General features: G+C 38.2%; 1 protein-coding gene across 4 annotated transcripts in view; it reads right to left on the bottom strand.

The window, feature by feature from the left end:
* Positions 1-515: 515 nt before the first annotated feature.
* The window catches only part of HAPLN1 (hyaluronan and proteoglycan link protein 1), a 72,347-nt gene continuing 49,634 nt past the window's right edge, over positions 516-23,228 (bottom strand). For 3 of the 4 annotated variants that reach the window (XM_058727830.1, XM_058727845.1, XM_058727839.1), the window contains exons 3-5: positions 12,792-13,163; positions 4,552-4,854; positions 516-2,342 (exon numbers count right to left, since the gene is read on the bottom strand). In XM_058727830.1, coding sequence (XP_058583813.1) covers positions 2,053-2,342; positions 4,552-4,854; positions 12,792-13,163 — 965 coding nt within the window. In that variant the 3' untranslated portion in view covers positions 516-2,052. The remainder of the gene's footprint in view (positions 2,343-4,551; positions 4,855-12,791; positions 13,164-23,228) is intronic. The other variant, XM_058727854.1, reaches the window with a different exon arrangement.

The following is a 23,228-nucleotide window of genomic DNA, read 5'->3' as shown; positions in this document are numbered from 1 at the left end:
TTCCCACTTGGATTTCCAATAAAATTATTGTAATGTGGGTCATAATCATTCAAGTATGGGCTTCCTCCAATAAGCTAACCCCCGTATTGGAGGTGTGTTAAAGTTGTTATTTTGGAGATACCCCTCTTTAAATAATATATTCATCTTTTCCTAGACCGTTCAGGTATTTTTAATTTTGAAGTTTGAGTTCTAGTTATATCAGCAGTGTGTTTGAGTTGAACTTCACAATCTCTTTGGATTTATATTTTTGTACAATTTGCATATCCAACCTAATGTAAAAAGTGCATGCATACATTGTCCTCTTTAAATATTAAAGCATCGGGAATTTCCCAGATCTACTTCGACAAAAGAAATGGCCTACTTTTATTTACAATATTTTGTCTAAATAATGTATGGATATAATTATGGTTTCATGGACTTCCGATTGTTCTATACCTTCCACATATGTAACTCTACATTTATATAGAGTGAATTTATTAGAATTATTACAGAGCTTTAAATGCAACCACAATCAATTCAGGAAACAGATTTATTTACTCATGTTCACGGGAGGAAAATCTACATAAAAACATTCATGAAAGCATACCAGCTATGTCATACTTGGATTATTATAGTAAATCCCATTTATTAGAACTCATTGTGAAACAATGGGAAACCATGAAATGTAATTTGAATACAAATATTGGTCCCTGCGGGGTCTCAACAGTCATAAAAATATAGGAAAACAGAGCTTTATTTAATATTGGAGCTGCTAATGTCTAAAGTTGTTTTTCTGAAGCTGGTCTTACCCTTTCATTTACAGCCTTGAAGATTTTAGTGTAAACTCTTTCTTTGCTGAGAGCTTCCACATTTCATTTGAGCCTAATGACGACCAGCAAGGAAAGTGATATCATTGACCACATTTTCTATATGGAGGAAGGTTTAGAACCACTTGTTCACTTTTTTCCTCCCACACAGGCACCAGTTGGGCTTTCTAGTAAACATACAAATAAGAATAGTAAGAATTTTGAATGTCGGGTCCGTATTTGTTTAGGCAAGTGTATAGTTACACATTATTTTGGTGATTTAAGTTTTATTCATGTAAGGTAAATAAGGAAATATTAAATAGTTTAAAGTTATTTTTATAGGACAATAATATTTCATAGGCTAACATAAAATCAAGCTGCTAAATTTTACAATTTTTCTGTCCAGCAGTTTATCTATATAACTGCCCTGAGTAGATGCTAATGCTGCTTAGCAAATGGCCCTTAGAATTTAAATATAATTCAGTAAAGCTACTCAAAAGATAGAACCATTCTTCTCAGGCATGTGTAATTTTAATTAAAAGAAGATAGGAGTCTTTCACTGGTTAAATATTATCTGCTTATTTACGTTTCATACTTCATATAAATGGGGTTATTAAGGAGTTTTAACTGTGCTTGTTAATATGCATTGGAGTCCATATGAATTTTTTTAAATTTTTATTTCTTGGTCAAAAGGCAGGATTTTTTAAGAGTAAAACATTGTGTCTATTGCAGACTTGAAATAATACCTTTTAGAAAAGTGTAGATTGTCCCATGTGTAACTGAGTTTTGTGCAATCTCTCAGAATCTCAGTTTATGTAAAGAAGCCTGTATTTCAAATCTGTTGCTCTAATTTGCTGATTGTAGTACATTTCAAAATTGTACAAATGTGTAAAATTTGTGCTTGTGGGAGCTGCTGCTCTGAGTAGCCGTGCTTCCCTTAATTTAATCCTAGCAATTCTCAAGCTATCGCGTGCCCCATTCAAGAAAGGATACTTCGCTGGGATGATGTAGCCGAAACAGTTTGGCTCTAAAGCCTCCTTGTGTAGCGCTTCCCTTAAAATTATATTAATTTATAATATATACTGAGTGATAGCTTTACAAAAAAACCAAATTGATGAATTGGTCTTTATGAAAATGACTCTTTACAGTAAGTAAAAAAGGGTTATCACAGTTTTGGTAAAACTTGCATGAGTTCGTATTGAAAAAAAAAAAAACACCTTTCACATGTTCTCAATGACCTTGACACTGGCGTGCTCTAGGGGCACCCTCAGTTGTATGCTCTGAAGCAGTAGACGCCATACAGCTTATGCTTTTTGTCTGGGAAACCCACAAAGCGCACGGCAGCCTCAGTAGGACTGCAGCGCCTTCTTGGCCTAGAGATGGGGTAGCGGACACTGCCATCCGCCAACCAGCCCGCATCACAGCGGTCGTATCCCAGAAGTTTCCAGGCAGCGAAGATCTGGCCCACTTTGGCAATCTGAGCACCATCGTTGAGACAAGCCTGCACCGCTTCATCATAGGTCAGCTTGGTGGGGTGGATCAGGTAGTAAAAACGGCCTGTGGAGGAGGAGAGAGAGAGCGCGTCAAAGGCCTGTCTGCGTCTGCGCCGTACAGAGACGGAAGGAGCCCAAACGGAAGCGTTTCTCGAGGGAGGGGGATAGAGAGCAATGTCTATAAAGCTCTGGGAACATAGGATTGTCACTTTAATGTAGTGCCCCTCAGTCATTTGCTGTTAAATTAACTTATTCCTTGCCCCTTAGCATGTGTTCAGACATGCCCTTTTATAGCTTGAAAACAGAAAAGGGAAATGACAGTTGCAGTTTCTGTTAGCTAATTAGTGACTCAAAGGGCCCTTCTGTAGCACTAGAGCGAGAATTCCATGTTAAAAGCAAGAGCTATTTAAATTCTAGCTGTAGCAAGACTGAGCCCCAGCACAAGTTTTTGGAGAGGCAGAATTTGAATGTGAAAAGATCAAAACACATTCCTGACATAAAAGTCCATTTAAAAAAACTCAAAAGCCCTCAAGTCCTTTTCATTACAGGTATCAATAAGACATTATTCTTATTCAGAGACTACAGTATGAAAATGCAAAAAATACAGGAAGTCACTTGCCATAAATAATACGGACTCAGAATGCGAATCCAGTCTGTTCACCTACTAGCAAAGAGAATGAATTTTTTTTTTCAACTTCTCTCCGTGGGAGCCCTGACACCTAACCATATCTTGATTTCACAAGAAAGAGCAAGTTAGTCTCCACCACTTACTGAGTAAAGTTCATTACTGACATCCCTTCAATGTGTATTAAATATGCATACAATGTGTGAAGTATGACACCGACTGCGGTGAAACAATGAAGATTATCTTAGACTTTTAGTTTCAGGTAGCATACAGTCACACTCTTTTATCTGATTACCCTTTGCAATGTGATGTCTTCTTGCCCTCCATTACCTACAGATTATTGAAGAATAAATTAATGCTTGCCAATTCTTCCGTGACTAAGACAATGCGATTTGGAGGGAAGGTAGAGGCCACCGCAACATTAGCTACAAGGTTCGTTCTGTCATCCACACCAGAGGTCCCCAAACTGGAGCACAAGAGTCCACTGAAATTTTGTTAGAACACAGCCACACCCATCCGTGTAGAATTGTCTATGGCTGTTTTGTGTTACAGTGTACAAAACCATATTGAGTGGTTGCAACAGAGACCCTGTGGCCCACAAAACCAAAAATATTTATTATCTGGCCCTTCACAGAAAGTTTGTTGATCCCTGATCCCTTGCTATTTTTCCTAAACCATGTCATCAGGGAGCAAAAATATAAAATGATGGGGCCAGTGTTGGCTTTATGGATGTGTGACGTGTACAGTTACACAGGGCCCCATGCTTGCTTTAACCTACTGCTGTCACCATCTTAAAATTCTTAAATTTTTTTTAACGTTTATTTTTGAGGCAGAGAGAGACAGAGCATGAGCGGGGGAGGGGCAGAGAGAGAGGGGGACACAGAACCGGAAGCAGGCTCCAGGCTCTGAGCCATCAGCCCAGAGCCTGACGCGGGGCTCGAACTCACGGACCGCGAGATCGTGACCTGAGCTGGAGTCGGACGCTCAACCGACTGAGCCACCCAGGCGCCCAAATTCTTAATTTTTGTATGAGGAGCCCTCATTTTCATTTTGCACTGGGCCCCACAAATTACGTAGCTGGCTCTGGATGGAGCAAGACAGGGCTGGGGGTTACATGGAAGGCAATCAGCAACACCGAGGCAACATGATCTCTCTTCTTCTGCTTTCACCTCCAGTGTTACTGCTACTTAATTTTTCTTGCCAAGTTCTCTTTACTCTGAGCTCTCTCCTGATGGTGCACTTTGCTGATCAACCCTGAACATAACTGGCTTTGTAATTTAGAGAAGGAGAGTATGACTCGGAAGCTACCTTCACTTCATTAAGAGCTCTGTATCCCAGGGCACGCATCTGTATTGCGCGCAGGGGCAGCAGCATCTTTGTCAATAAGAAAGAGAACCCTTACAGTTTAAACTATTTTATGATAATCTGATGCAATAAAACCTAAGAATAGTGGCAATAAGCATTTTTGCTTGCCCTGGGTGGATATTTTAAAAAAAATTATGACAGTGAAGAACTTTACATGTTCAAACGGGAACAGTGTATCAAAACCATGTTCTTTTCTAATTGGTAAGATTGAAAGTTGAGCGTGGTGTTATAGTATGCATTGGTCCCCGGGATAGGAAAGAAGGCAGTACAGTTAATAGCTTACCATTGAAGTTAGATGTAAAACAGAAAACATCGTATCTGCTTTTATCTTTGTCCCAAAACCCGTAGTTCCTGACACCGGGCACCGTGTTCTGGCCTCCACAGGGTTCCCTGGGCTTTGTGATGGGATATTGCACAGACCCGTCACTGAGCCAGCCGGCGTTGCACCAATCCAGCCCGCCCCGCCAGGCGTCGTACAGTTGGTCAAAGGAGGCAATCACAGCATCCTGGTCCAGACAAGCCTGCTGTGCCTCGTGAAAATTGAGATTGTAGCGCCCCAGTCGTGGGAAGTAAGGGAACACCACACCTGTCCAAAGGAGAGGCCAAGGGATTAGTGGTACAAAAAGGAACAACTCTGAGCAAATGCCACTTGATTGGTGAAAACCTAACAGAATCTCCATCCAATGAAGTGGCAGTTTTTGGTCAACTTGAAATGGTTTCTCACGGTCCCTTTTCCTCATCAACAGTGTCTCAGCTCTGAGCATGTCATAGTCAGCTATGTGGTTTCATAACTTCGGTGATTTTACCCTTTTGCTAAGAGCTCAATCCAAGCCTTAATATTCTCTTTGCTGGAATGATTCATCCACAGGTTATGTTTTTCAAATAGCTCCCCTTGAGAATTTACCTTCTGCTACTAGTCACTAATCTTAAAAGGGATTTCTACTGAGTCCTTTTCAGCTGGGAAAAAGTCAATATTGAATACTAATAGTGGTAGAGGGTATAGAAACAGTGCTCAGAGAGAAGGTATTTTGTTTTTTCCATGTTTTTCTTAGTAATCTTTCTTATATAATATAGCCTTTTAAATGTATGAACAAACACGGTAACAAATGATTCAAATGTAGGTATATACTTGCTTTTACATATGTTTCTAAAAACTTACAGAGAAGAAATTTTCATTTAGGAGGTTTCTTATTTGGAGAAACTCTAAAGTGAGTTTACATGTCTAGCAAAAACCTAATTAAGCACCCATACTTCATATTAATAAGATAATTCTTTCCAGTGTAGCACAACCTCCATAGAGAGTATCCTGACTTTATCCTTTTTTTCTATGTTTATTTATTTTTGAGAGAGAGAGAGAGAGAGAGAGAGAGAGCGAGTGTGGGGGAGGGGCAGAGATAGAGAGAGAGGCAGAATATGAAGCAGGCTTCATATTGTGAGTTGTCAGCACAGAGCCCGAACTGGGGCTCGAACTCTTGAACGGCGAAATCAGGACCTGAGCCGAAGTCAGACGCTCAACTATCTGAGCCACCCAGGGTTCCTGTGACTCTTATCCACTTCAACTTTTAGTGTAGCCCTTAATCTTATTTTAATTTTTCTGTCCTTGAATGGTGCAGCTAAAATGAAAGGTTTCATTTAAAAAATATTTCTATTACTATTTTTCAGCTTTCATATTCGTATATTGAAATTTGAAACTAGCTTTTAAAAACATTCTTTATTGCAAATTGAAAAATAGAAAAACCTTCCCAAAGCTTGTCCTATACAAGGTAGATACAGAATAAACATCTTTTGAGTTAATGCCAAAGAATTAAGTAAAATATTTGAGAATGCAGAAGCACTTAACGAATGTGAACAGTGTGACTTCGGCACTTGACTTTGCCTGGGAAGATGCAATTACTTTCCAAAAGCATTCTTTTTGGTCAGATCATCACTAGCGGTCATTGAACCGTCTCATAACTTTCTGTACAATTTCCTTAAAGGATAAGAATTACATCACAAGGAAGCAAAGTTGTATCATTTGCCGGACTTTAAGAAAGACCACTGCATCAAAATGTCTCCCTATAAGAGACTGTTAATTTACAAACATTAAAAAAAGGGGGTGCACCTGGGTGGCTCAGTCAGTCGAGCATTGGACTTTGGCTCAGGTCATGATCTCATGGTTCATGAGTTCAAGCCCCACATCAAGCTCATTGCTGTAAGCACAGAGCCCTCTGTCCCCCTCTCTCTGCCCCTTCCCCACTCATTCTCTCTCTCTCAAAAATAAACATTATAAATAAATAAATAAATAAATAAATAAATAAATAAATAAAAGACTATTAATTTAGAGTGGTTATTCAAGGCCTTGCCTTGGATTTTTTACTATAATTAGAAATGATTAATACTTGAGCATGTGGAATATGAAAAATTGTCCCACTGACACAGTAATTGGTAGGTTATATCACAAGTGCTATTTTATGAGACCGCAGACCCTATTCAAGATGAATGTACAATTGACTAATAGTGTAACCAGGACACAGGAAATGTTTTCTTTTATAAGTTGTCCTGGAAGACTCTACAAGAAGAAATTTCAATAGCCTAAATCAAGTCTTGTCCACCCAGGGCCTCTGCAGGACACGTTTGTCCCTCTAGGGCAGTCCAGCTGGCACTCTTCACTGGAGGCAGAGATCCAGGAAGGCTTCCTGATCTCATCCTGCCTTCTCAGGTTCTTGGCTGAGGGATCTGTAAGCTGAATCAGAGCCAAAAGGAAGGAGGAAAAGACTCTGTCAGTTACCACTGCCCCCTGCAGTGATGGGGGTGGAGGGGAGTCTGAGATGGTTCTATCTAAGAAGACCTATTTCCAGGCATCCAGCTAAGAACCCCAGTTAGTGCTGGAAGGATCTGCTGTAGCCCTGCCTGTCCCCTCATGCCTTTCATCCTCTTTGCTCAGAACTCCAGCAATGCCAATGAAAAGAGAAACAATTAATTTATCCAGCAGAGATTTCCTTGGCAGCTAGACCCCAAGTGAAAGGAAAATCTCAGTGTTTCAATCTGGAGAAAGAAAGCATTTGGGTTGGATTTTGTTTCCCAGATGTCTCAAGATGGAAATAGTGGAGAATGTAGGATATTTTAATTTGTAATAATTTTAAAGACCTAGACAACATTTCTGGTTTAAACTCACTGTGGTATATTTGGTGGACTATCATGGACATTAGGAAAAAATTTTCTTTAGTGGTTATTCTTGATGAACAATTGAATGTTACTGAAACACGATTGATTCAGTTCCAAATTTAGTGTACTGTATTTTTATTTAAGTTCTTTTCAAATTTAACATAACTTCATGCAACCCCTTCTTAAAATCAAACTGAAACCCTATATGACAACTTTATTATTTTTTAATTGTAGGAATAAATGGTCAACTTATTGTTATACCAACTCAAAAGATTTACTTGAATTTTAATGTTTGATGATTATGGAAATAATACATTCCAGGCAAATCAGGGTCATTTTCTATGTCTTAGCCAAAGTTGTAGAAGTTTCACTGTATTGAGCACATTGGGTGGACACATTTCAATAATCTTGATTCTTACAAGCAGGGGCATTTCTGAAACTACATGTTTGTTAGCATTTTATTTATTTACTTGTTTTGCTTCCATCGAGTTAATATTTTAATATCTAAGACTATAATTGCAGAAACCTTGGCTCTGTGGAAAAATGTGTAATTCCTACAGCTGAATTATGGAGCAAATGGTTATTGCTTTCATCCAGCATTACAAAAATAAGAAAGGTTACACTTACACAGGTGACACCAAGGGTGTGTGATTATTTTCCACGTATGATTATTTTATAGTTATATGTCAAAATGTTATCAAAAACCATATCTTTTCCCATGAAGGGCTGGTATGTATCACGACAAAGGAGATTAATAAGAATGATATATAGTATGGAAAAGAATAATATCAAATGATGTGAGAAGTTCAGTTAGTCGAAGTAAGTTTTGAAAACACATTCCTTAATATTTATAATTTCGCAGTCCAATTCACCCTAGTTGTTGGCAAATAACAATTTGTTAGACACATAAGATGTTCATACCATGGCCCATATGAAAGCTAATGTAAATTTCAGTAACTTTATAAAGTAAATATATTCAGTAGCAAAAAGACAGAAATCATGGAGTATAATTTTACTGTCTTCAGTGCCTATCAGTTCTGTACACATCCTGTACACATATATATCTGAAATTATTTTTCTATTTGTAAAAGTTCTCATACTATATTTTTGTATATTTGGAGCTGTTGTCACCAGTGGAAAACCAATACGGTGGAATGTCGGAAGCACAAACATCATGTTCTTTTTTGTATCTTTATTTATATATGTGTTGATTGCTGAGATGATTTCTGCAGACCCAACTATTCATTAATTTCTGGTGACATGAATTTCTTCATTATATTGACATGAGGCTATTCTCTTGTTGGGGGCTGTTTTGGGCATGGTGGGTAATCAGGAGTAATCAGAGGGCGTTACCCTACCCAAGATTCTATATGAAGAAATTGTTTGCACGGCTAACTCCAATTTACATGTAGTTCAGTCTCTCAAAAAAATGTCTAATTTTTTTTTTATCAGTGTGATTCAAAAAGTTCATAAGTCACAACTAAGAGCAAGGCACTGTACTCGGTTCTCTAGGATACAGGTTTGGGGTGTGCCTGTTACTGAAGACAGCTCATGATTTGATATGCAATTTGAATCGAAGACAGAATAAAATCTTGGAACATAAATACAAAGCATATAATTTGGACATCTTGAAGAAGAACGATTTTTTCCTAATTAGAAAAATTCTTTGGAGAACATAGCATTTAGTCTCTAATAAAGGGCCAATATAATTTAAGACATTGTTACAATTACAGTTGAAAAGGCAGCATAGTCATGACATTTAAAATGATATTAGTTTTTCGTGCTCTTATTTATGCACATGAGAACATTGACAAGGAGCTTGAGTGAAAGCTGCCTGATTGGTAGATGGTGACATTAAGAATGTAAATGATGAAAAAAAGTCAAAAACTGGGGTGGAGCTAGTAAGTGGTAACTGCAAGCTTGCTTTTGCACATGCAGTTTATTTGAGCCTTTAAAACACACCTTGCTCCTCTATCCCAGACTATGTGGAAACTATCAAGTCACTTTCAGGCAGCAAGCAAGCTCCTGAAATTTTATCCTCCAAGGGTTAGCTTAAATTTTTTTGTGTGCAATTGCATTTTAAAATATGTGTCCTTATCTCTTCTTGCAGTGGGTGTAGATAAAATAATATGCTTTCTGAGTTTTTCTTGAAAAATATTCAGTAGAAATAGGGTTATATAAAGCAAGATAAAATGAGATGCCATCATCATAATTTCTGAAGCTGGACAATAGTATATGGGGGGTCAGTGTTTCTACTTTTCCAAATATTTGAAATTGGCTATAATAAAAATTTGTATCCCACCCTATTGCTGAGCTTAGAGCCCTAACCCAGTCCAGGTGGATGCTGACTGTCTATGGCACCTGGTGTTCACATGTTTACCTTTCAGGAGTTTCTCTCTCATACCCACAATGCCCTCTCCCTTGCTTTTTCACACTCTCTACCCTTTGGAAGGACTCTTTCATCTTTCATGGTCCAAATCAAGTGTTGCTTCCTACTTTCCATGGCCCCTGCATGGCAGGCATATTTTGTTTTCTGTATTTAAAAGTTTAAGCCCCTTTTATCTAACATTCAATCACTTGTAAACTATTTACTGAGCACTAATTTTATTCTTGGCACTTGACTGCCCTCAAGTAGATTGTAGTTAGCAAGTGGAGACAAGCAAGTTTACAAATATTTACAAGACAAAATGTGATGAGAGCTAAATGGAAAGCTGTGTAAGGTGCTGTGAAAACATCACAGTTTAGGAGAGGAGGCAGAAGGTACAAGATAGAACTCTGATCTTATTCTTTGAAGATTTGTATTTTCTTCACTTGTTTAGAAATGGATTCATGTATATGAGGCTAAATGTTAAAATGTTAGCTTTTTCAAGGTAGGTCCACTGGTTACTGATGGCTTCTACCCTTTCTGTAGCACACAAGAAAGATGGAAAAACACTACCTGCAGTGAGGGGAATTTTAACAGCTACCATGAGTACACCAATTAATGCAGTATGACCGAAAGATAGTTTGTCGGTTATCCCCCAAATAACTCTGGGACCTTTAGGAATCCTCTCAAGCTGGGAGCTGCCAAAGACTGCTGTCTTTTTGAAGCCTCTGGTCTTCTCTCCAACAGAGAATTTCTCCTTCCTGTGAATCCCTGGATCATAGTGGATAAAGGCATAGGCTTCTTCCAATGTCTTGGTATCAAATTCTAATTCTAGCTCTTACCACTGGCCATGTTACCTTAGAAAAGGAGTTTTCCCTAAGTCTCATCTGTCAAGTGGGATTACTGCAAGTGGGCAAAATACATAGTGAGCACGATTATAGCAACTGGTTTGTACCCACTTACTTTACCAAATTCTACCTAATTTCATTTATTTATTTTAATTGAAGTGTAGTTGACCTACGAAATTATAACTTCTGCCTTATTTTAAAATACTTACTTTGTAAAGTATGTTAGGATCTTTAATGGCCTGTAAGACTTTTGAATTAAAAGAACCAAGGCTTGGAAATCTTTATATCTCCTGGCACCAAAACAGTCCTTGGAAAAATATTTATCAGTTAAATTGGTTTCTTGGACACATTTGCTTGGCTCGTACGCTTATGGGTTATATGGTATGGAAGTGTTCCAATAGGGCAGAAAGCATGATGATTTGGGATGGTGCAGGGCCTAGGCAGGAAAAAATTATTCTTCTTATAGTTCCTTTTCAGCACCTCTAATTATGTCTTGAGTACAGTCTCAGCTTGACCTTAGAGTGCCTCATCCTCTAACACATGAATCTCCTTTTCAAACAAAGGTAGAGCAGGTTTCATGCTCAAAGCTATTAGCACACAGGTATCCAGGTGGAAGATAGAAGTATCTTATATTAGTTGTATTTATTTTTATGGTGTCCTTCTATTTCTGGTGAGTTATATGGGTTTCTATTCACTTAAAATTTCATTTTAAAATAAATGTGGAGAGACAGTAAATATGCTATGTGAATTACTTGGGTTTAGGAAATACATGGTATAGAAATAGAATTTTAGAAGAAAAAGTAACTCGATGGGTAGTAACAGTTCAACCTATTATTCGTAGAAAAGGAAGCCAGGTATAGTAAGTATAAATAACTTTCCCCAGTTATAAAACTCATACTGGCAGAGCTGGGACTAACCTAAGAGTCTTGGGACTACTAGCTCAAGGCTCCATCCACTGTCTGATGCCCCTTTGATAAAGGAAATTGGCTGTCAATTCATATTTGATGGTTAACAGTCTTCTCTAAGCCAATCACTTCTTTTATCTTGGATAATGCTAATGTTTATGGATATTAATGTAAATCAATAAAAACTGAAAGTACAAGGTGACATATAATCAGGAGCCAAGAAGTACAACTAAAACACACAAGAGAAGGTCACAAAGATGTACTTTATGATACTGTGCAATTTATTAGATACATAAAGCTAATAAATCTCCATACGTGTGATGGGATTCTATAGGATTCAGAAGGTCACATCTTCAGTGATGTGTTAATGAACCAACACACGTGTGGAAAAGGCACAAGTCTGTCCTAGATGTGAAAGGAGCTTCTAACAAACATATACCTATAGTTTATGTGCCTAAGGACGGAAAGTATTCCAACAATATAGCCATTAGTCATCCTTCAGTGTAAAGAAACACTGAAATTCGTGAATATGAGATATTTTGAGATATGAGAAACAGAGAGGAGTTTCCCTGTTAGTGGGGCATATAGACAGTGGGCTTTGGGCAGAGGGGAGGTGGGATGGCGAGGGCACTTTTTATTGTTTAGCATTCTTCACATTTTGGTTTTTAAAACCACTGAAAAGATTGCCTATTTAAGAAATAAAATTCCTCCAGAATGCCTTGAATACGTGGTATTCGGTGTCTAAAAGAGTCTGGACCATTAAAAACGTTTACTTCTTTACTTATTTATTTAAGTAAATCTGGAGGGCACTTTTTTGTTAAATCAAGTTTTCAGTTAGTTGATAGAATACAATTACATGTATTTTAGCTAGCAGATGTCCTTCACAAAAGTTGGCATTATTTGAAACTGAGATAATTTTAGAAGCATAATAAAAATGCATTCAATCTGAATTTCTCAGTAACTATGTAATGAGATTTAAATTTTGAATAGCATAAGGCAGTTTCCAAGTATTGTTAATTCAGTTCCACTGCACGTTTCTCCTACTTGCAAATAGCTTCACTTTTACGTATAACCATTGTGTGTACATTTCAAATATGAAAGCTGGAATCAGTGACAGACTGCAAAACACAAAAGAGCAGAAGCATTCCATTCATGGACTTTTGAGTTCTCACATTATCACTGTGGTAACCACTAGACATTACTCATCATGAAAAATGATTAATTATCATTTCCAAGCTTAACATGATTTATAGGTACTTACCTTGCAAATCTAATGCTACCACAGCAGTATCATCTTCTAATCCTTCAATCACCTCACACTTATATCTCCCATAATCCTCCAGGGTGAGGTCTGCGATCACCAGAGAAGCATCATTATCACTGCCTCCCTTCAGAAACACTCTGCCCTGGTAGCCTGCATAGGCTTTCTTGTGATATCCCATGGAAACAAAAACGTCCACTTCCTTGAGGTAATCTGAAGTTAGCTTGGTCCACTTGATTCGGATTTTGTGGGTTCCTGAGCCAAATGCTGTAGGGTCTCGATAAAATTTACATGGCAGTGTAACATTGCCACCTCTATGTGAGAACACCTTGGTTTGTTCTGCTTCTACGAGTAGACGGGGGCCATTTTCTGCTATTAAAAAAAAAAAAGAAAGAAAGAAAGAAAAGAAAAGAACCATTAAGATGCTTGTAGACTTTTAAAAAAAAATAAAATGAAATATGCTATCTATATATCTATACAGGGTATCTGACAAAGCTTCTCTGCATTCTTGAACACAATCTTTTTTGAAGCACATAGAAAGTTACCTCTAATACCTAGAGGGCATCTATAAGGGAGTCATGCATTTGAAACCACTGAAAAAAAGAAGGGTGTTAATTATATTAATTGAGAAGTATTGAATAGAAAACTCCACAGTCATCAAAATTTGATAATTTAATAGCAAATTCCATTTACTTTTTTCTACATTTCAATATCGAAAATGTAGAAACAAGACCAAGAGAAATGGCATAGTTCCATGACTAATTTCATCAATATAAACCAAAACATCTCAAGATTTCAAACAAAACACCTAAGATTTCTAATATAATAAATCTCTGTTTTATTTATGGGAAGAATATAAAACTACATGATCAGTTTTCATTGCACTGTTCTGGGCAAAGAACTTAGAATATCCTCACATATGTGGCTTTTATTCAAATATACACTTGTAATATGACATTCTGGAGCATTTCAAGCAGTATGTATATATTTTATTTTCATATGAAGACTAGACATCGGAAAGGTACTTTCAGCCAATGCTTTAAAGAGATTCAGGTTTTGAAATATATCCCTTAAAACTTGAATGTTAAAAGTATATCCAAAGTTACATGTTATTTTCTGATTAACCAAAAAATTACTGGTTCTTTTGTACCCTTAAAATCTCCTTCTACTTCTTGCCTTTGCTTTCTGCTACATTTTGTTTTATAGTTTATCTTATCGCTCCCACCTTTCTTCTTCTTGCCCTTTGGTTTCCCTCCTCCCTCCCCCAAGAACAAGAGAGCCTTCCAGAGAGCACCGCAAGAGTCCAAGCCTGCCAAACCAGCAAGGCTCCTGTTCTCTAGGGAGCCAGCTGTTATTTTCACATCTTGGCTTTCTCTGGGGTTTCCCCTGGTTAGCTCATTGTGCTTTTGACCTTGACAAGGTCTCTTGAGGACGTGCAACATTTGAAAATGAGAAAGCAATTGAAAACCTCTAGGACACACACGCCTTCTCATCTCCACACAGCTTTCGAAGCTTGCCAAAAGCTACCTTTCACGAAGTTCTGCAACTCTTCCTGCCTGCGGCAGGCATGTAGTGAATAAACCTTGGCCATCAGTCATTTAACATATACAGGTCAGGAAGAGTACCCACTCACCTCTGGACAGATCCATGCCTTACTTATTTAATGGCATACATAGGATTCAGATTTTAAAATAAAAAGCGTGAGGAATAGAGATGGTAGTTTTATTTTTATCATATAGCAATGAGTATTTTAAAATGAATATATTTCATTTAGAAGTCAGCCCAATGCTCAGAAACTGAAAAGTTTAAGCCATTAATGCCTCCACTTGGAATAGATAATAAAATAAGGATAATGGCTTAATTAAAATGAATCATAAATCCAGCTCATTAAGCATTTCCTTTAGATTTTATTCTTTATCTTTTTATTTAGGATCATAGAATCATAAGGGATGAATGGTAAATCTACCCAACTCTACCCTACGTGTAATTTTTTTCCCCTACAACATCCCTAATGAGTGCATCCAAGTATCTTCTTTCTGGGAGGAGGAAAGTGCTGTCGACTGCTCAGTAGAGCCTGAAGGGTGTAGGGAATATCTCCTACCTAGTTTCTGGAAGGACACCTGCTCCAGGAGGTTGCAGTCTCATGATTCTTTGAAGGCTTTCACTTTAAAGTTAAAACCAATGTCCAAATACACAGGGATAGGGGATATTATTAAGTATTCTTATACTTAGAATTATGTCTGACCAAAAGTAAGCGTGCACTCACTGCTAACTCTTCCTACTGCATAGATTTTGCACAGTATTTCTCAAATATGGTATTGCCTGATATTGAGCCTAATTTTGGCATATATTAACCTTCCACAGTTCTACTTATAAAGTTATGAACCATGTGGGGTGACAAATACATGAAATGCCACTTGTGTCATAAAGGAGATGTAGAAATTATTGTGTGGTTTTACATAATCATAAGGTGTTCCAGAATGAATACAAGGTCTGAGTGTTTCATAAATTAAAGAGTTCAAGCAAAGATCAAAACCCTTGTACAAGGGACTGAGACTTCTAATTTTTTTTCCTGTGGTTACCACATCATCTCGTAGTATTTTAGAATTACAGGTTTCTGATTTTTTTTAAGGTACTATTTGCTTATAATCCAACATTGTGAGTAGGTGATGATTTATGTGGTATAATATTGAGAATTGAACAGACACCAAAAATCCACTGATTTCCCACAAAATAATTTTTCTAACAAGGCTACCAGAATGTGTAAAATTCTACCATTCTTGTTTTTTGGGAAGGGAGGTTGGGGTGTTGTGGTAATCAATGCCACAAGTCTGTGGCTGAAATTCAAAGAACTCTAAGAAAGATGTGCAATATGTAACACATTGGGTGACTGAGGCCATCAATGTGCATTAGCCTACACCCCCAGCCTGGCATTGAGAACAATGGTTTTTTGTTTGTTTGCTTGTTTTTAGAAGATTGACACTGCACATGATACAGCACTGAGGATCGTTGGTGAGAGTGATCTGTTGCAGAACAAGTGAAATGTAGGAAGGAGCACTGGCCAGTGAGTCAGGAGCTCGGGGTGTTTGACTGACTGGTCTGCCTCATGAGAACATTCAGTTTAAGATTCTTGCCAGGCTCCTCATGACAGGCAATCATGTTAGGGGTCAGCCAGGAAACATCAGCTAGAGAGGGGAGAAGGCAGATACAAAGAACAGAAAAGGGAATTGAGTGTGCGCATGACAAACTTTGCACCCATCTTGTCTAGGGTAAGTCTTGAATCTCATCATTGGATGCAAACACCTAAGTGCCTTGAAATTAATGTTTAAATCAGCCTGTTTGATAAGTAGGCAGTTGCAAAGCAAATAAAAAACAAGGGATAAAAATCAACTTTGATCATCAGAATGAGAATTGCTTGGTTTCCTTTTTTTTTTTTTTTAATAAAAAGTATGAAAGAATAAAACTAGGCAACATACATATGCTCATTTAGGAAGGACTGGATTTTTTTTTAAAGTTTAATTTGTAAGTAACAGAAATTTCCTATTTCTATTAGTGTCCAAGACAGTGACTTGACAGATTTGATGCCCTTCAAAGACCACAGTTGTCTCCAGGGGAAACAGCAGGCCCTCATTATTATTTTACAGATTCTGCTGTGAAATCTAGAGGACATCATTCAGTTTCACCAAATTATTAAAGCATCGGCATGACCAAACAACAGATCTTTGCATTGCTGTGTAATTTATATGAAGTCTTTTAAACAATAGGACAAAAGCAATTAGTTGCAGAGAAACAATTTAGAAATATGGTATTGGACTATTACCCATTATTTTTCATTCCTTTAAAAGTGTCATTATTATTATTATTATTATTATTATTATTACTTAGCAGTTCATTGCCAAAGAAATGTATGTACCAGAAAAAAAGAGAAGGTGTTACAAATCGAAGTTTGCCTTGTAAAAAATTTTTTTTCATGTTGATTCATTTTTCAGAGACAGAACACAGCGTGAGCTGGGGAGGGGCAGAGAGAGAGGGAGACACAGAATCCGAAGCAGGTTCCAGGCTCTGAGCTGTCAGCACAAAACCCGACGTGGGGCTCGAACTCACCCTGAGATCATGACCTAGGCCCAAGTTGCCTGCTTAACCTACTGAGCCCAGGCATCCCTTAAAGTCTGTCTTTTAAAAGTGAATTGCAGATTCTGCAAAATAACCAATGTTAGTATTGGTCACTTTCTCAATAGGGTACACAGATGAAGTAGCCTCAAGACTTGAGGATTTCTTAGATTAATAAAATGTAAAAAAAAAAAATAAAACAATAAAACTGGGGAACATATTTAAGATGGCTAAACAAGGACATTAAAAATACTCTTCTCCCAAGAAAAAACTCCACCAACATCATTTGAATTCTTTTTATTGTGGTAAAATGTACATAAAATTTGCCACTTCAACCATTTTTAAGTATACATTTCATTGGCATCAATTACTTTCACAGTGTTGTGTAACCACCACCACCACCAGTATTCCTAAAAATTTTTATCACTTCAAAGAAAAAGCTAATTCCTCCCTGGCATTCCAAACTGGGAGGCAAAAATTCAATTGTCAGCTCCACGCTGAGTCATTTGAGAAAATTGCACAGGTTTTAAAAATGGTTCCTTATTTTTGTGACATTTGTTACCACTTGGCTGGTTTGGATCTGTGAGACTAACACTGTGGAAGGTGTTAGTTTCCTTAGGGCACACAGACTGGTTCTAGGTAGTTTCACCATAAGCATCCTTGCTGCAAGTATTTTTGCTACAAATATTCAGCTGCATGAATAAATGGTAAAGGCAATTTTGCCATAAAAGATTAAAAAAAACACAACTGGTTGCACTTTTGGTTTGGTAGTTTGTTGGTTTCATCAACTGGTTGACAGTTTGGTTTTATTTCTTCGTTGATGCAGTACTCCCATTTTATGTTACATAAATTTTAGCCTTCGTACAGTGACACAGAGTTTGAACCCATGTTTCCCATAGAACTTTGGAATGTCTCAAAGGGACAGGTGACAATATGCCAAGAACAAACAACAACATAACAGGCTTTTCTATTGCGATACAAAGCTCAGTTACAGATGTGAATCCTCATATTTGGAAACTGTTAAGTCTCTTAATGAAGGAAGAGATTGTAGAGAAGAAAGAAGAAGCGAGCTGAACAACGAGTTGAATCAACAGGGAAAAAAAAAAGTCCTAATACTATGAATGAAAGACTTTGAAGACAAGTGCTTAGGAACCATCCACAAAACAAAATCAATTCTTTGCTTGTATTGCCATGACTGTGCACACATTTTAAATGCATTCAAGTATTTTGTATTTCGTAATAAAGTCTTTTTAATTTTGCTATTCCTATTTCATATTTAATTATGCCCCTTTTTTAAAGTTTATTTTTTTTTATTTTGAGAGAGAGAGAGAGCGAGAGAGCGAGAGCACATGCAGGGTAGGAACAGAGAGAATCCCAAGCAGACTCCACACTGGCAGCTCAGAACCTGATGTGGGGCTCGAACTCACCAACCATGAGATCATGACCTGACCTGAAATCAAGAGTTGGATGCTTAACCACCTGAGCTACCCAGGCACCCCTCATTATGCCCTTTTAAATGAATGTGCCTTTTAAAAAAAATTTTGTAGTTTTTTATGGCACAGTGGTCTTACTGCCAGTTAGTTAGGCCATGAAAATATCTGCAGCAAAAATGCTTGTGGTGAAGACGCTTATGGTGAAAATACCATATATAAGCCAAACCTGTTGGAGAATGAGCACCTGAGATGGGTTTCTGTCTTCATGGCTGTGCTTAGCATAACCTGCTGCAAATGACCGATCTGTCTCTCTAGGCCATGCCTTGTTAACATTGTTCCTCCAGAATCAGGTAGGTCCTGGCGGCAACAAGGGTCTAGGACTGCCACGGGCTGGTGCTGCCTAGCGCCTCAGCCAGCTATGGCAGTGAGACGTGGGTGTGACGGGGTTTGCCTTATATCCTGATGTAGCTCCAAGATAAACACATTTTATAGACACAATTAAAGATACCTGTTAAGAGCCCAATATTTAAGCAGAATATATAATTGAGATCTTGGTTTCTCACTGTACCTCACACATTACATTTGAGTAGGATGCATAATTTCGGAAAAAAAGTAAGGAGCATCTTACTCATTTAGCTGAGAATATTTTGTTTCCTTCAAACTGGAATGACTAGTTTTTTCCTGAAGTTGCTCGCCAGGAGTCAGAGCCTCCCATTGTTTGGCTATGATTCTGTTGTGTCTAGTCAGCTGTGCATCAAAAACTTTTATGAGGGCCCTTTCTGCTGTCTTGGCTGCCCCCCTCGGTCCCCAGACAGCCTTCAGTGTCCTTTCCGAGGGATGGTTGCTTTTAATTTGTCAGAGACAGAGCTTCAGTTTCTTCACCAGCTATTCCTAAATGCAAAGGGTGCTGAGCCTCTCCTCCGGGACTCAGCATTTCAGGAAAAGCCAACCTGAAAAGGCCAGAGGACAGGCTCTAATGATCCATTCTTGCCCTGTCCTCATCCAGCCGATATGAGTTTGAGACCTTCTTGGATTTGTCTGTAGCCCATCTTTGCTTTCATCTGGAGTTTAAAGTCTGACCTGGGGCACCTGGCTGGCTCAGTTGGTTAAGTGTCTGACTTCAGCTCAGGTCATGATCTCATGGTTTGTGGGTTTGAGCCCCGCGACGGGTTCTGTGCTCACAGCTCAGGGCCTGGAGCCTGCTTTGTATTCTGTGTCTCCCTCTTTCTCTGTCCCTCCCCTGCTCTCTCTCTCTCTCTCAAAAATAAATAAGCATTAAAAAAAAATAAAGTCTGACCTGAAGATACATAAAGGTATGTGTGTTTCTTGCCATTTACTTAAATTCAAAAGAAATAGTTCTATTTGCTTAAACTGTATCTGAAAGGATTTATAAGAAACACAAGCAGCTAATAACTTTGGTAGCCTGTGGGAAGGTAAGGTGGATATTTGGGAGAGAAACCTTGAGAGATTTTCACTGTGTACACTTATATATATTTCAAAAATTTGGAACTGTGCAAATATATAACCCATGCCCACACTAAATAGAATGATACAAAAATAAACAAAACAGTCGGGGAAATTTAACTGACAAGTAAACGCCAAGCTTTGCCAAAATTATCTCTGGAGAGATGCCCAAGAAGATGGTATAGCCACAACTACAGTATATTGTGTGATTGCAGGAGTATATTTTTGTAGACCTATGCGTCTGTTAATAAAAATGTTATCTTTAAATATGTCTTCAAAGCGTGAACGTTTTACTTCGTTTTCCCTATTCCCAAGCCATTGACAGAGGTCCTGATTGTTGTCTAGTTTTGACTATAAAGGGTAAGTCCAATGCGAGAAATCTGGGAAGTGAGGTCTACTCTTTGCTGTAAAGTGACTGTAGCTGTTTGTGACCATCTGTGACCCTGCCATTTGGACTCACACACTATAAGAATACACTTCTCCCCACATTGGCCCTGACCTCCTGCCAGGGCCCACTTTGTTTCCAACTACTGTATAGTCGGTGCCCTGCTAGCTCCTATCAATCTGCAGCTGAACCAAATTACCTAGAACTGTGGCTTCCCGATGTCCTTAAACGGCACGTGTCCTTTCTGTCAAGACCTGCATTATCTGATGTGATGTGCTATGGAGCATTCTCTTAGATATTGACCATATCCATCTTCCTTCCTTGCCTTAGAGCTAAATGGATTCTGTAATGGGAAACTGCCCACACCAAAATATAGTATTGTTTTGAATGATGTTTATCATGAATGTGCACTGTGTTATTGTCTTATCCAAGTTTCATAGTAAAAAATAAGGATAAATGTTATCATTGTTTTAGAGCCTAGAGGTTGATCTATGGCAATATTTGATTAAAAAAAAAAAAACAACCATTTTTTTTCCCCTTGGGACAGTGGAACTTTTTCTTCCCATAGGATATATTAGACAAACCTTTGCCACATATATCTGATAAAAGGTGAGCTTCTTTGCTTGAAATAGGTATTAGGAGCCTCCAAGTAGCTCTAAGGGATCCATCCATTGAACACAGTGTAAAAATCTTTGTTCTCAGAGGTAAACCTGAAACTGTGTTAATATCCTGAACAATACTCTGTCTCTTCTCTGTTTTTCTAGCAGGAAGAAGTAAGTTGTGATGAGAGTGTTTAGCTCTGTCTGCTAAGTTCTTTGTGGGCTTTGTTTTTCCATGTTCATGATTTGTTCATGTATGTTTTTGGTAGTTATAATTCTTCGATTAAACATATGGGCTCTTGTATTGTGTTACTTAACTTTTCCGTGATTCTGTTTCCTCCTGAGTAAAATGGAGTCAAGCCACCTTCTTCCTAGATTCTTGTGTGAGTGAGATGAGGTCATTCGCTTAGAACTTAGCCTTGTGCCTCGCACACCGTAAGTGCCCAGTGACTCTTACTAACCAACATTTGCTGAGATCCAAATTGTGCCAGGTATGCAAACCAGCCTCTCTTCCACATTGGCTTCTTTCCTGTGCTCTTTCAGAAGACATTTCCTAGAAAGTATTGCTTCCTGAGAAATTGACATCTCATCAACTTTCTTTGATTCTTCTAATCTAGTAGTTCTTAGCAGGACAGGAGTACATCCGGGACCACCACCTTGAAGCCTTTTCAGAAAAACCCAAATCTATCTACATCTATAGAATCTAACTTCTTCCTGCCTCCTCGTCAATTTCCCTGGGGGTTCCAGACAGTCTTCACTTGGGGACAGGGATGGCATGTATTCATTGGCAGCTGTCCCCTGCTCCACCCCGCTCCTCTAACTCCTCTTAAGAATCACTATGGTAGCAGGATTTCTCCAAGAAATAGGAATAGTTCATAAGAATAGTTTCTTCAGGGTCCAAGACCAAATGTTTTTTTGTAGTGATTTGATTTCTTCTGAAACATCGTTGTATCGACGGAATACAATAAAATGAGAGCCATTCTCACCTATTAATTCACTCAACAGTCTTCAAGAGTCGGTTCCCCTTTGGGTTAGGAACATGAGGATTAACTTGCCTGAGTCTGAATCTCAGCTTCCCCCTTAATAACCATATGACTAGGGGCAAGCTTTGAACCTTTCTCAACTTCAGTGAGGATAACCACCTTCATTCAGTGCTGTGGTGAGTCCTAAACGAGATGACTGCGGTAGTGCATTTTCTGTTGCGGATCACACATAGTTAGTGGTTTTCAATGTTAATATTAGCTTATATTATTGCCATTGCTTCATCCAATATAACTGGCCCCAGGACTAGAGATAACCTTACTATCGTTGTCAACTTAGCGTTATCTACTCTGGTTAACAATTTTCAGATTTTAAATTTATGTTATCAAAGACTTTTATGCATAATAAACTAGTATTTAATTACTGTTATTTTAAACCAAATCATAGTGATAGAGAGATTAAGGAATACATTACAGGAAAATAAAATAAAAAATAAAATTTGAATATTTCACTAATAGGGTGAATGACATTCCTAATAAAAATATACTTTTCAGGGTTTTAAATGTCCTACAGGTTTCTTTCAAAGGGTATGGGGAAACCAGAACATTAGCATGAGTCATTTATCTTCATTAGGCTGTAATTAACCACACACTCTTTAATTAGTGGAAATGTGGCTTTATGTGGTAAAGGGGTAGAGATCAAATCTACTTGTCTCTGCTCAGACCACTTCCACTTTGTGGTGAAATGTAAGGTCAAATTATCCGTAATTTGAAGAAAAGACATTGTTGGTTTTATACACTAGTATGGTTAAAGTCTTCACTTAGTATGCAGGACATCAAGATAATACTGTCACAGAGTCAGCCCTGGAGGCACAAGGGATCTTTTGCTTCTTTAGTTAATAAACAATCATAAATTGATAGTCTAGAATGTGTCAAGTATTAAGTTGAGTGCTGAAACAAATGAAAGGTAAGTTGAACACAAATGCCCAGGTGGGCAAGGCTGAGGGAAGTGATGGGAACACCAAGGTGCTGAGAACAACAGGGAGTGGAACGGACCATGCCATTGCGGTGAGCGCATGCTCCATTCTGAAGGGGAGCAGGATACCGATTCCTGCTGATGTTGTCCAACGGGAATGCAGGTTGAAAAACAGCAGGTCTTTGGAATTTTCAGCAGATGCTAGAAATGAAGATTTTCATGCAAATATCTCCAATTTTAAAATGTTTGCAATTAATTTAGATTTTTAAAAAAGTTACATGAAAAAAAAAATACCGCATTTCAGTGAGCAGGATTCAGACTCTGGGAAGCAAATATGTGGTATCTGCATCCTCCTTCCCCCTACCTGTTGCTATTGAGCACCTCCAAAGCTCAGACCGGAGCTGTCTCCTTATCTCTACCTGCATTTCCTCCTTCTCTAGGTGTTCTCAGCTGATCCATGGCTATAAATAGCACTGTGTGCTGATGATTC

This window comes from Neofelis nebulosa, chromosome 1, assembly GCF_028018385.1.
Source record: "Neofelis nebulosa isolate mNeoNeb1 chromosome 1, mNeoNeb1.pri, whole genome shotgun sequence".
Classification (NCBI taxonomy): Eukaryota; Metazoa; Chordata; class Mammalia; order Carnivora; family Felidae; genus Neofelis; species Neofelis nebulosa.
Note: the sequence above shows the minus strand (reverse complement) of the source record. Positions and strands in the feature narration are given on the sequence as shown.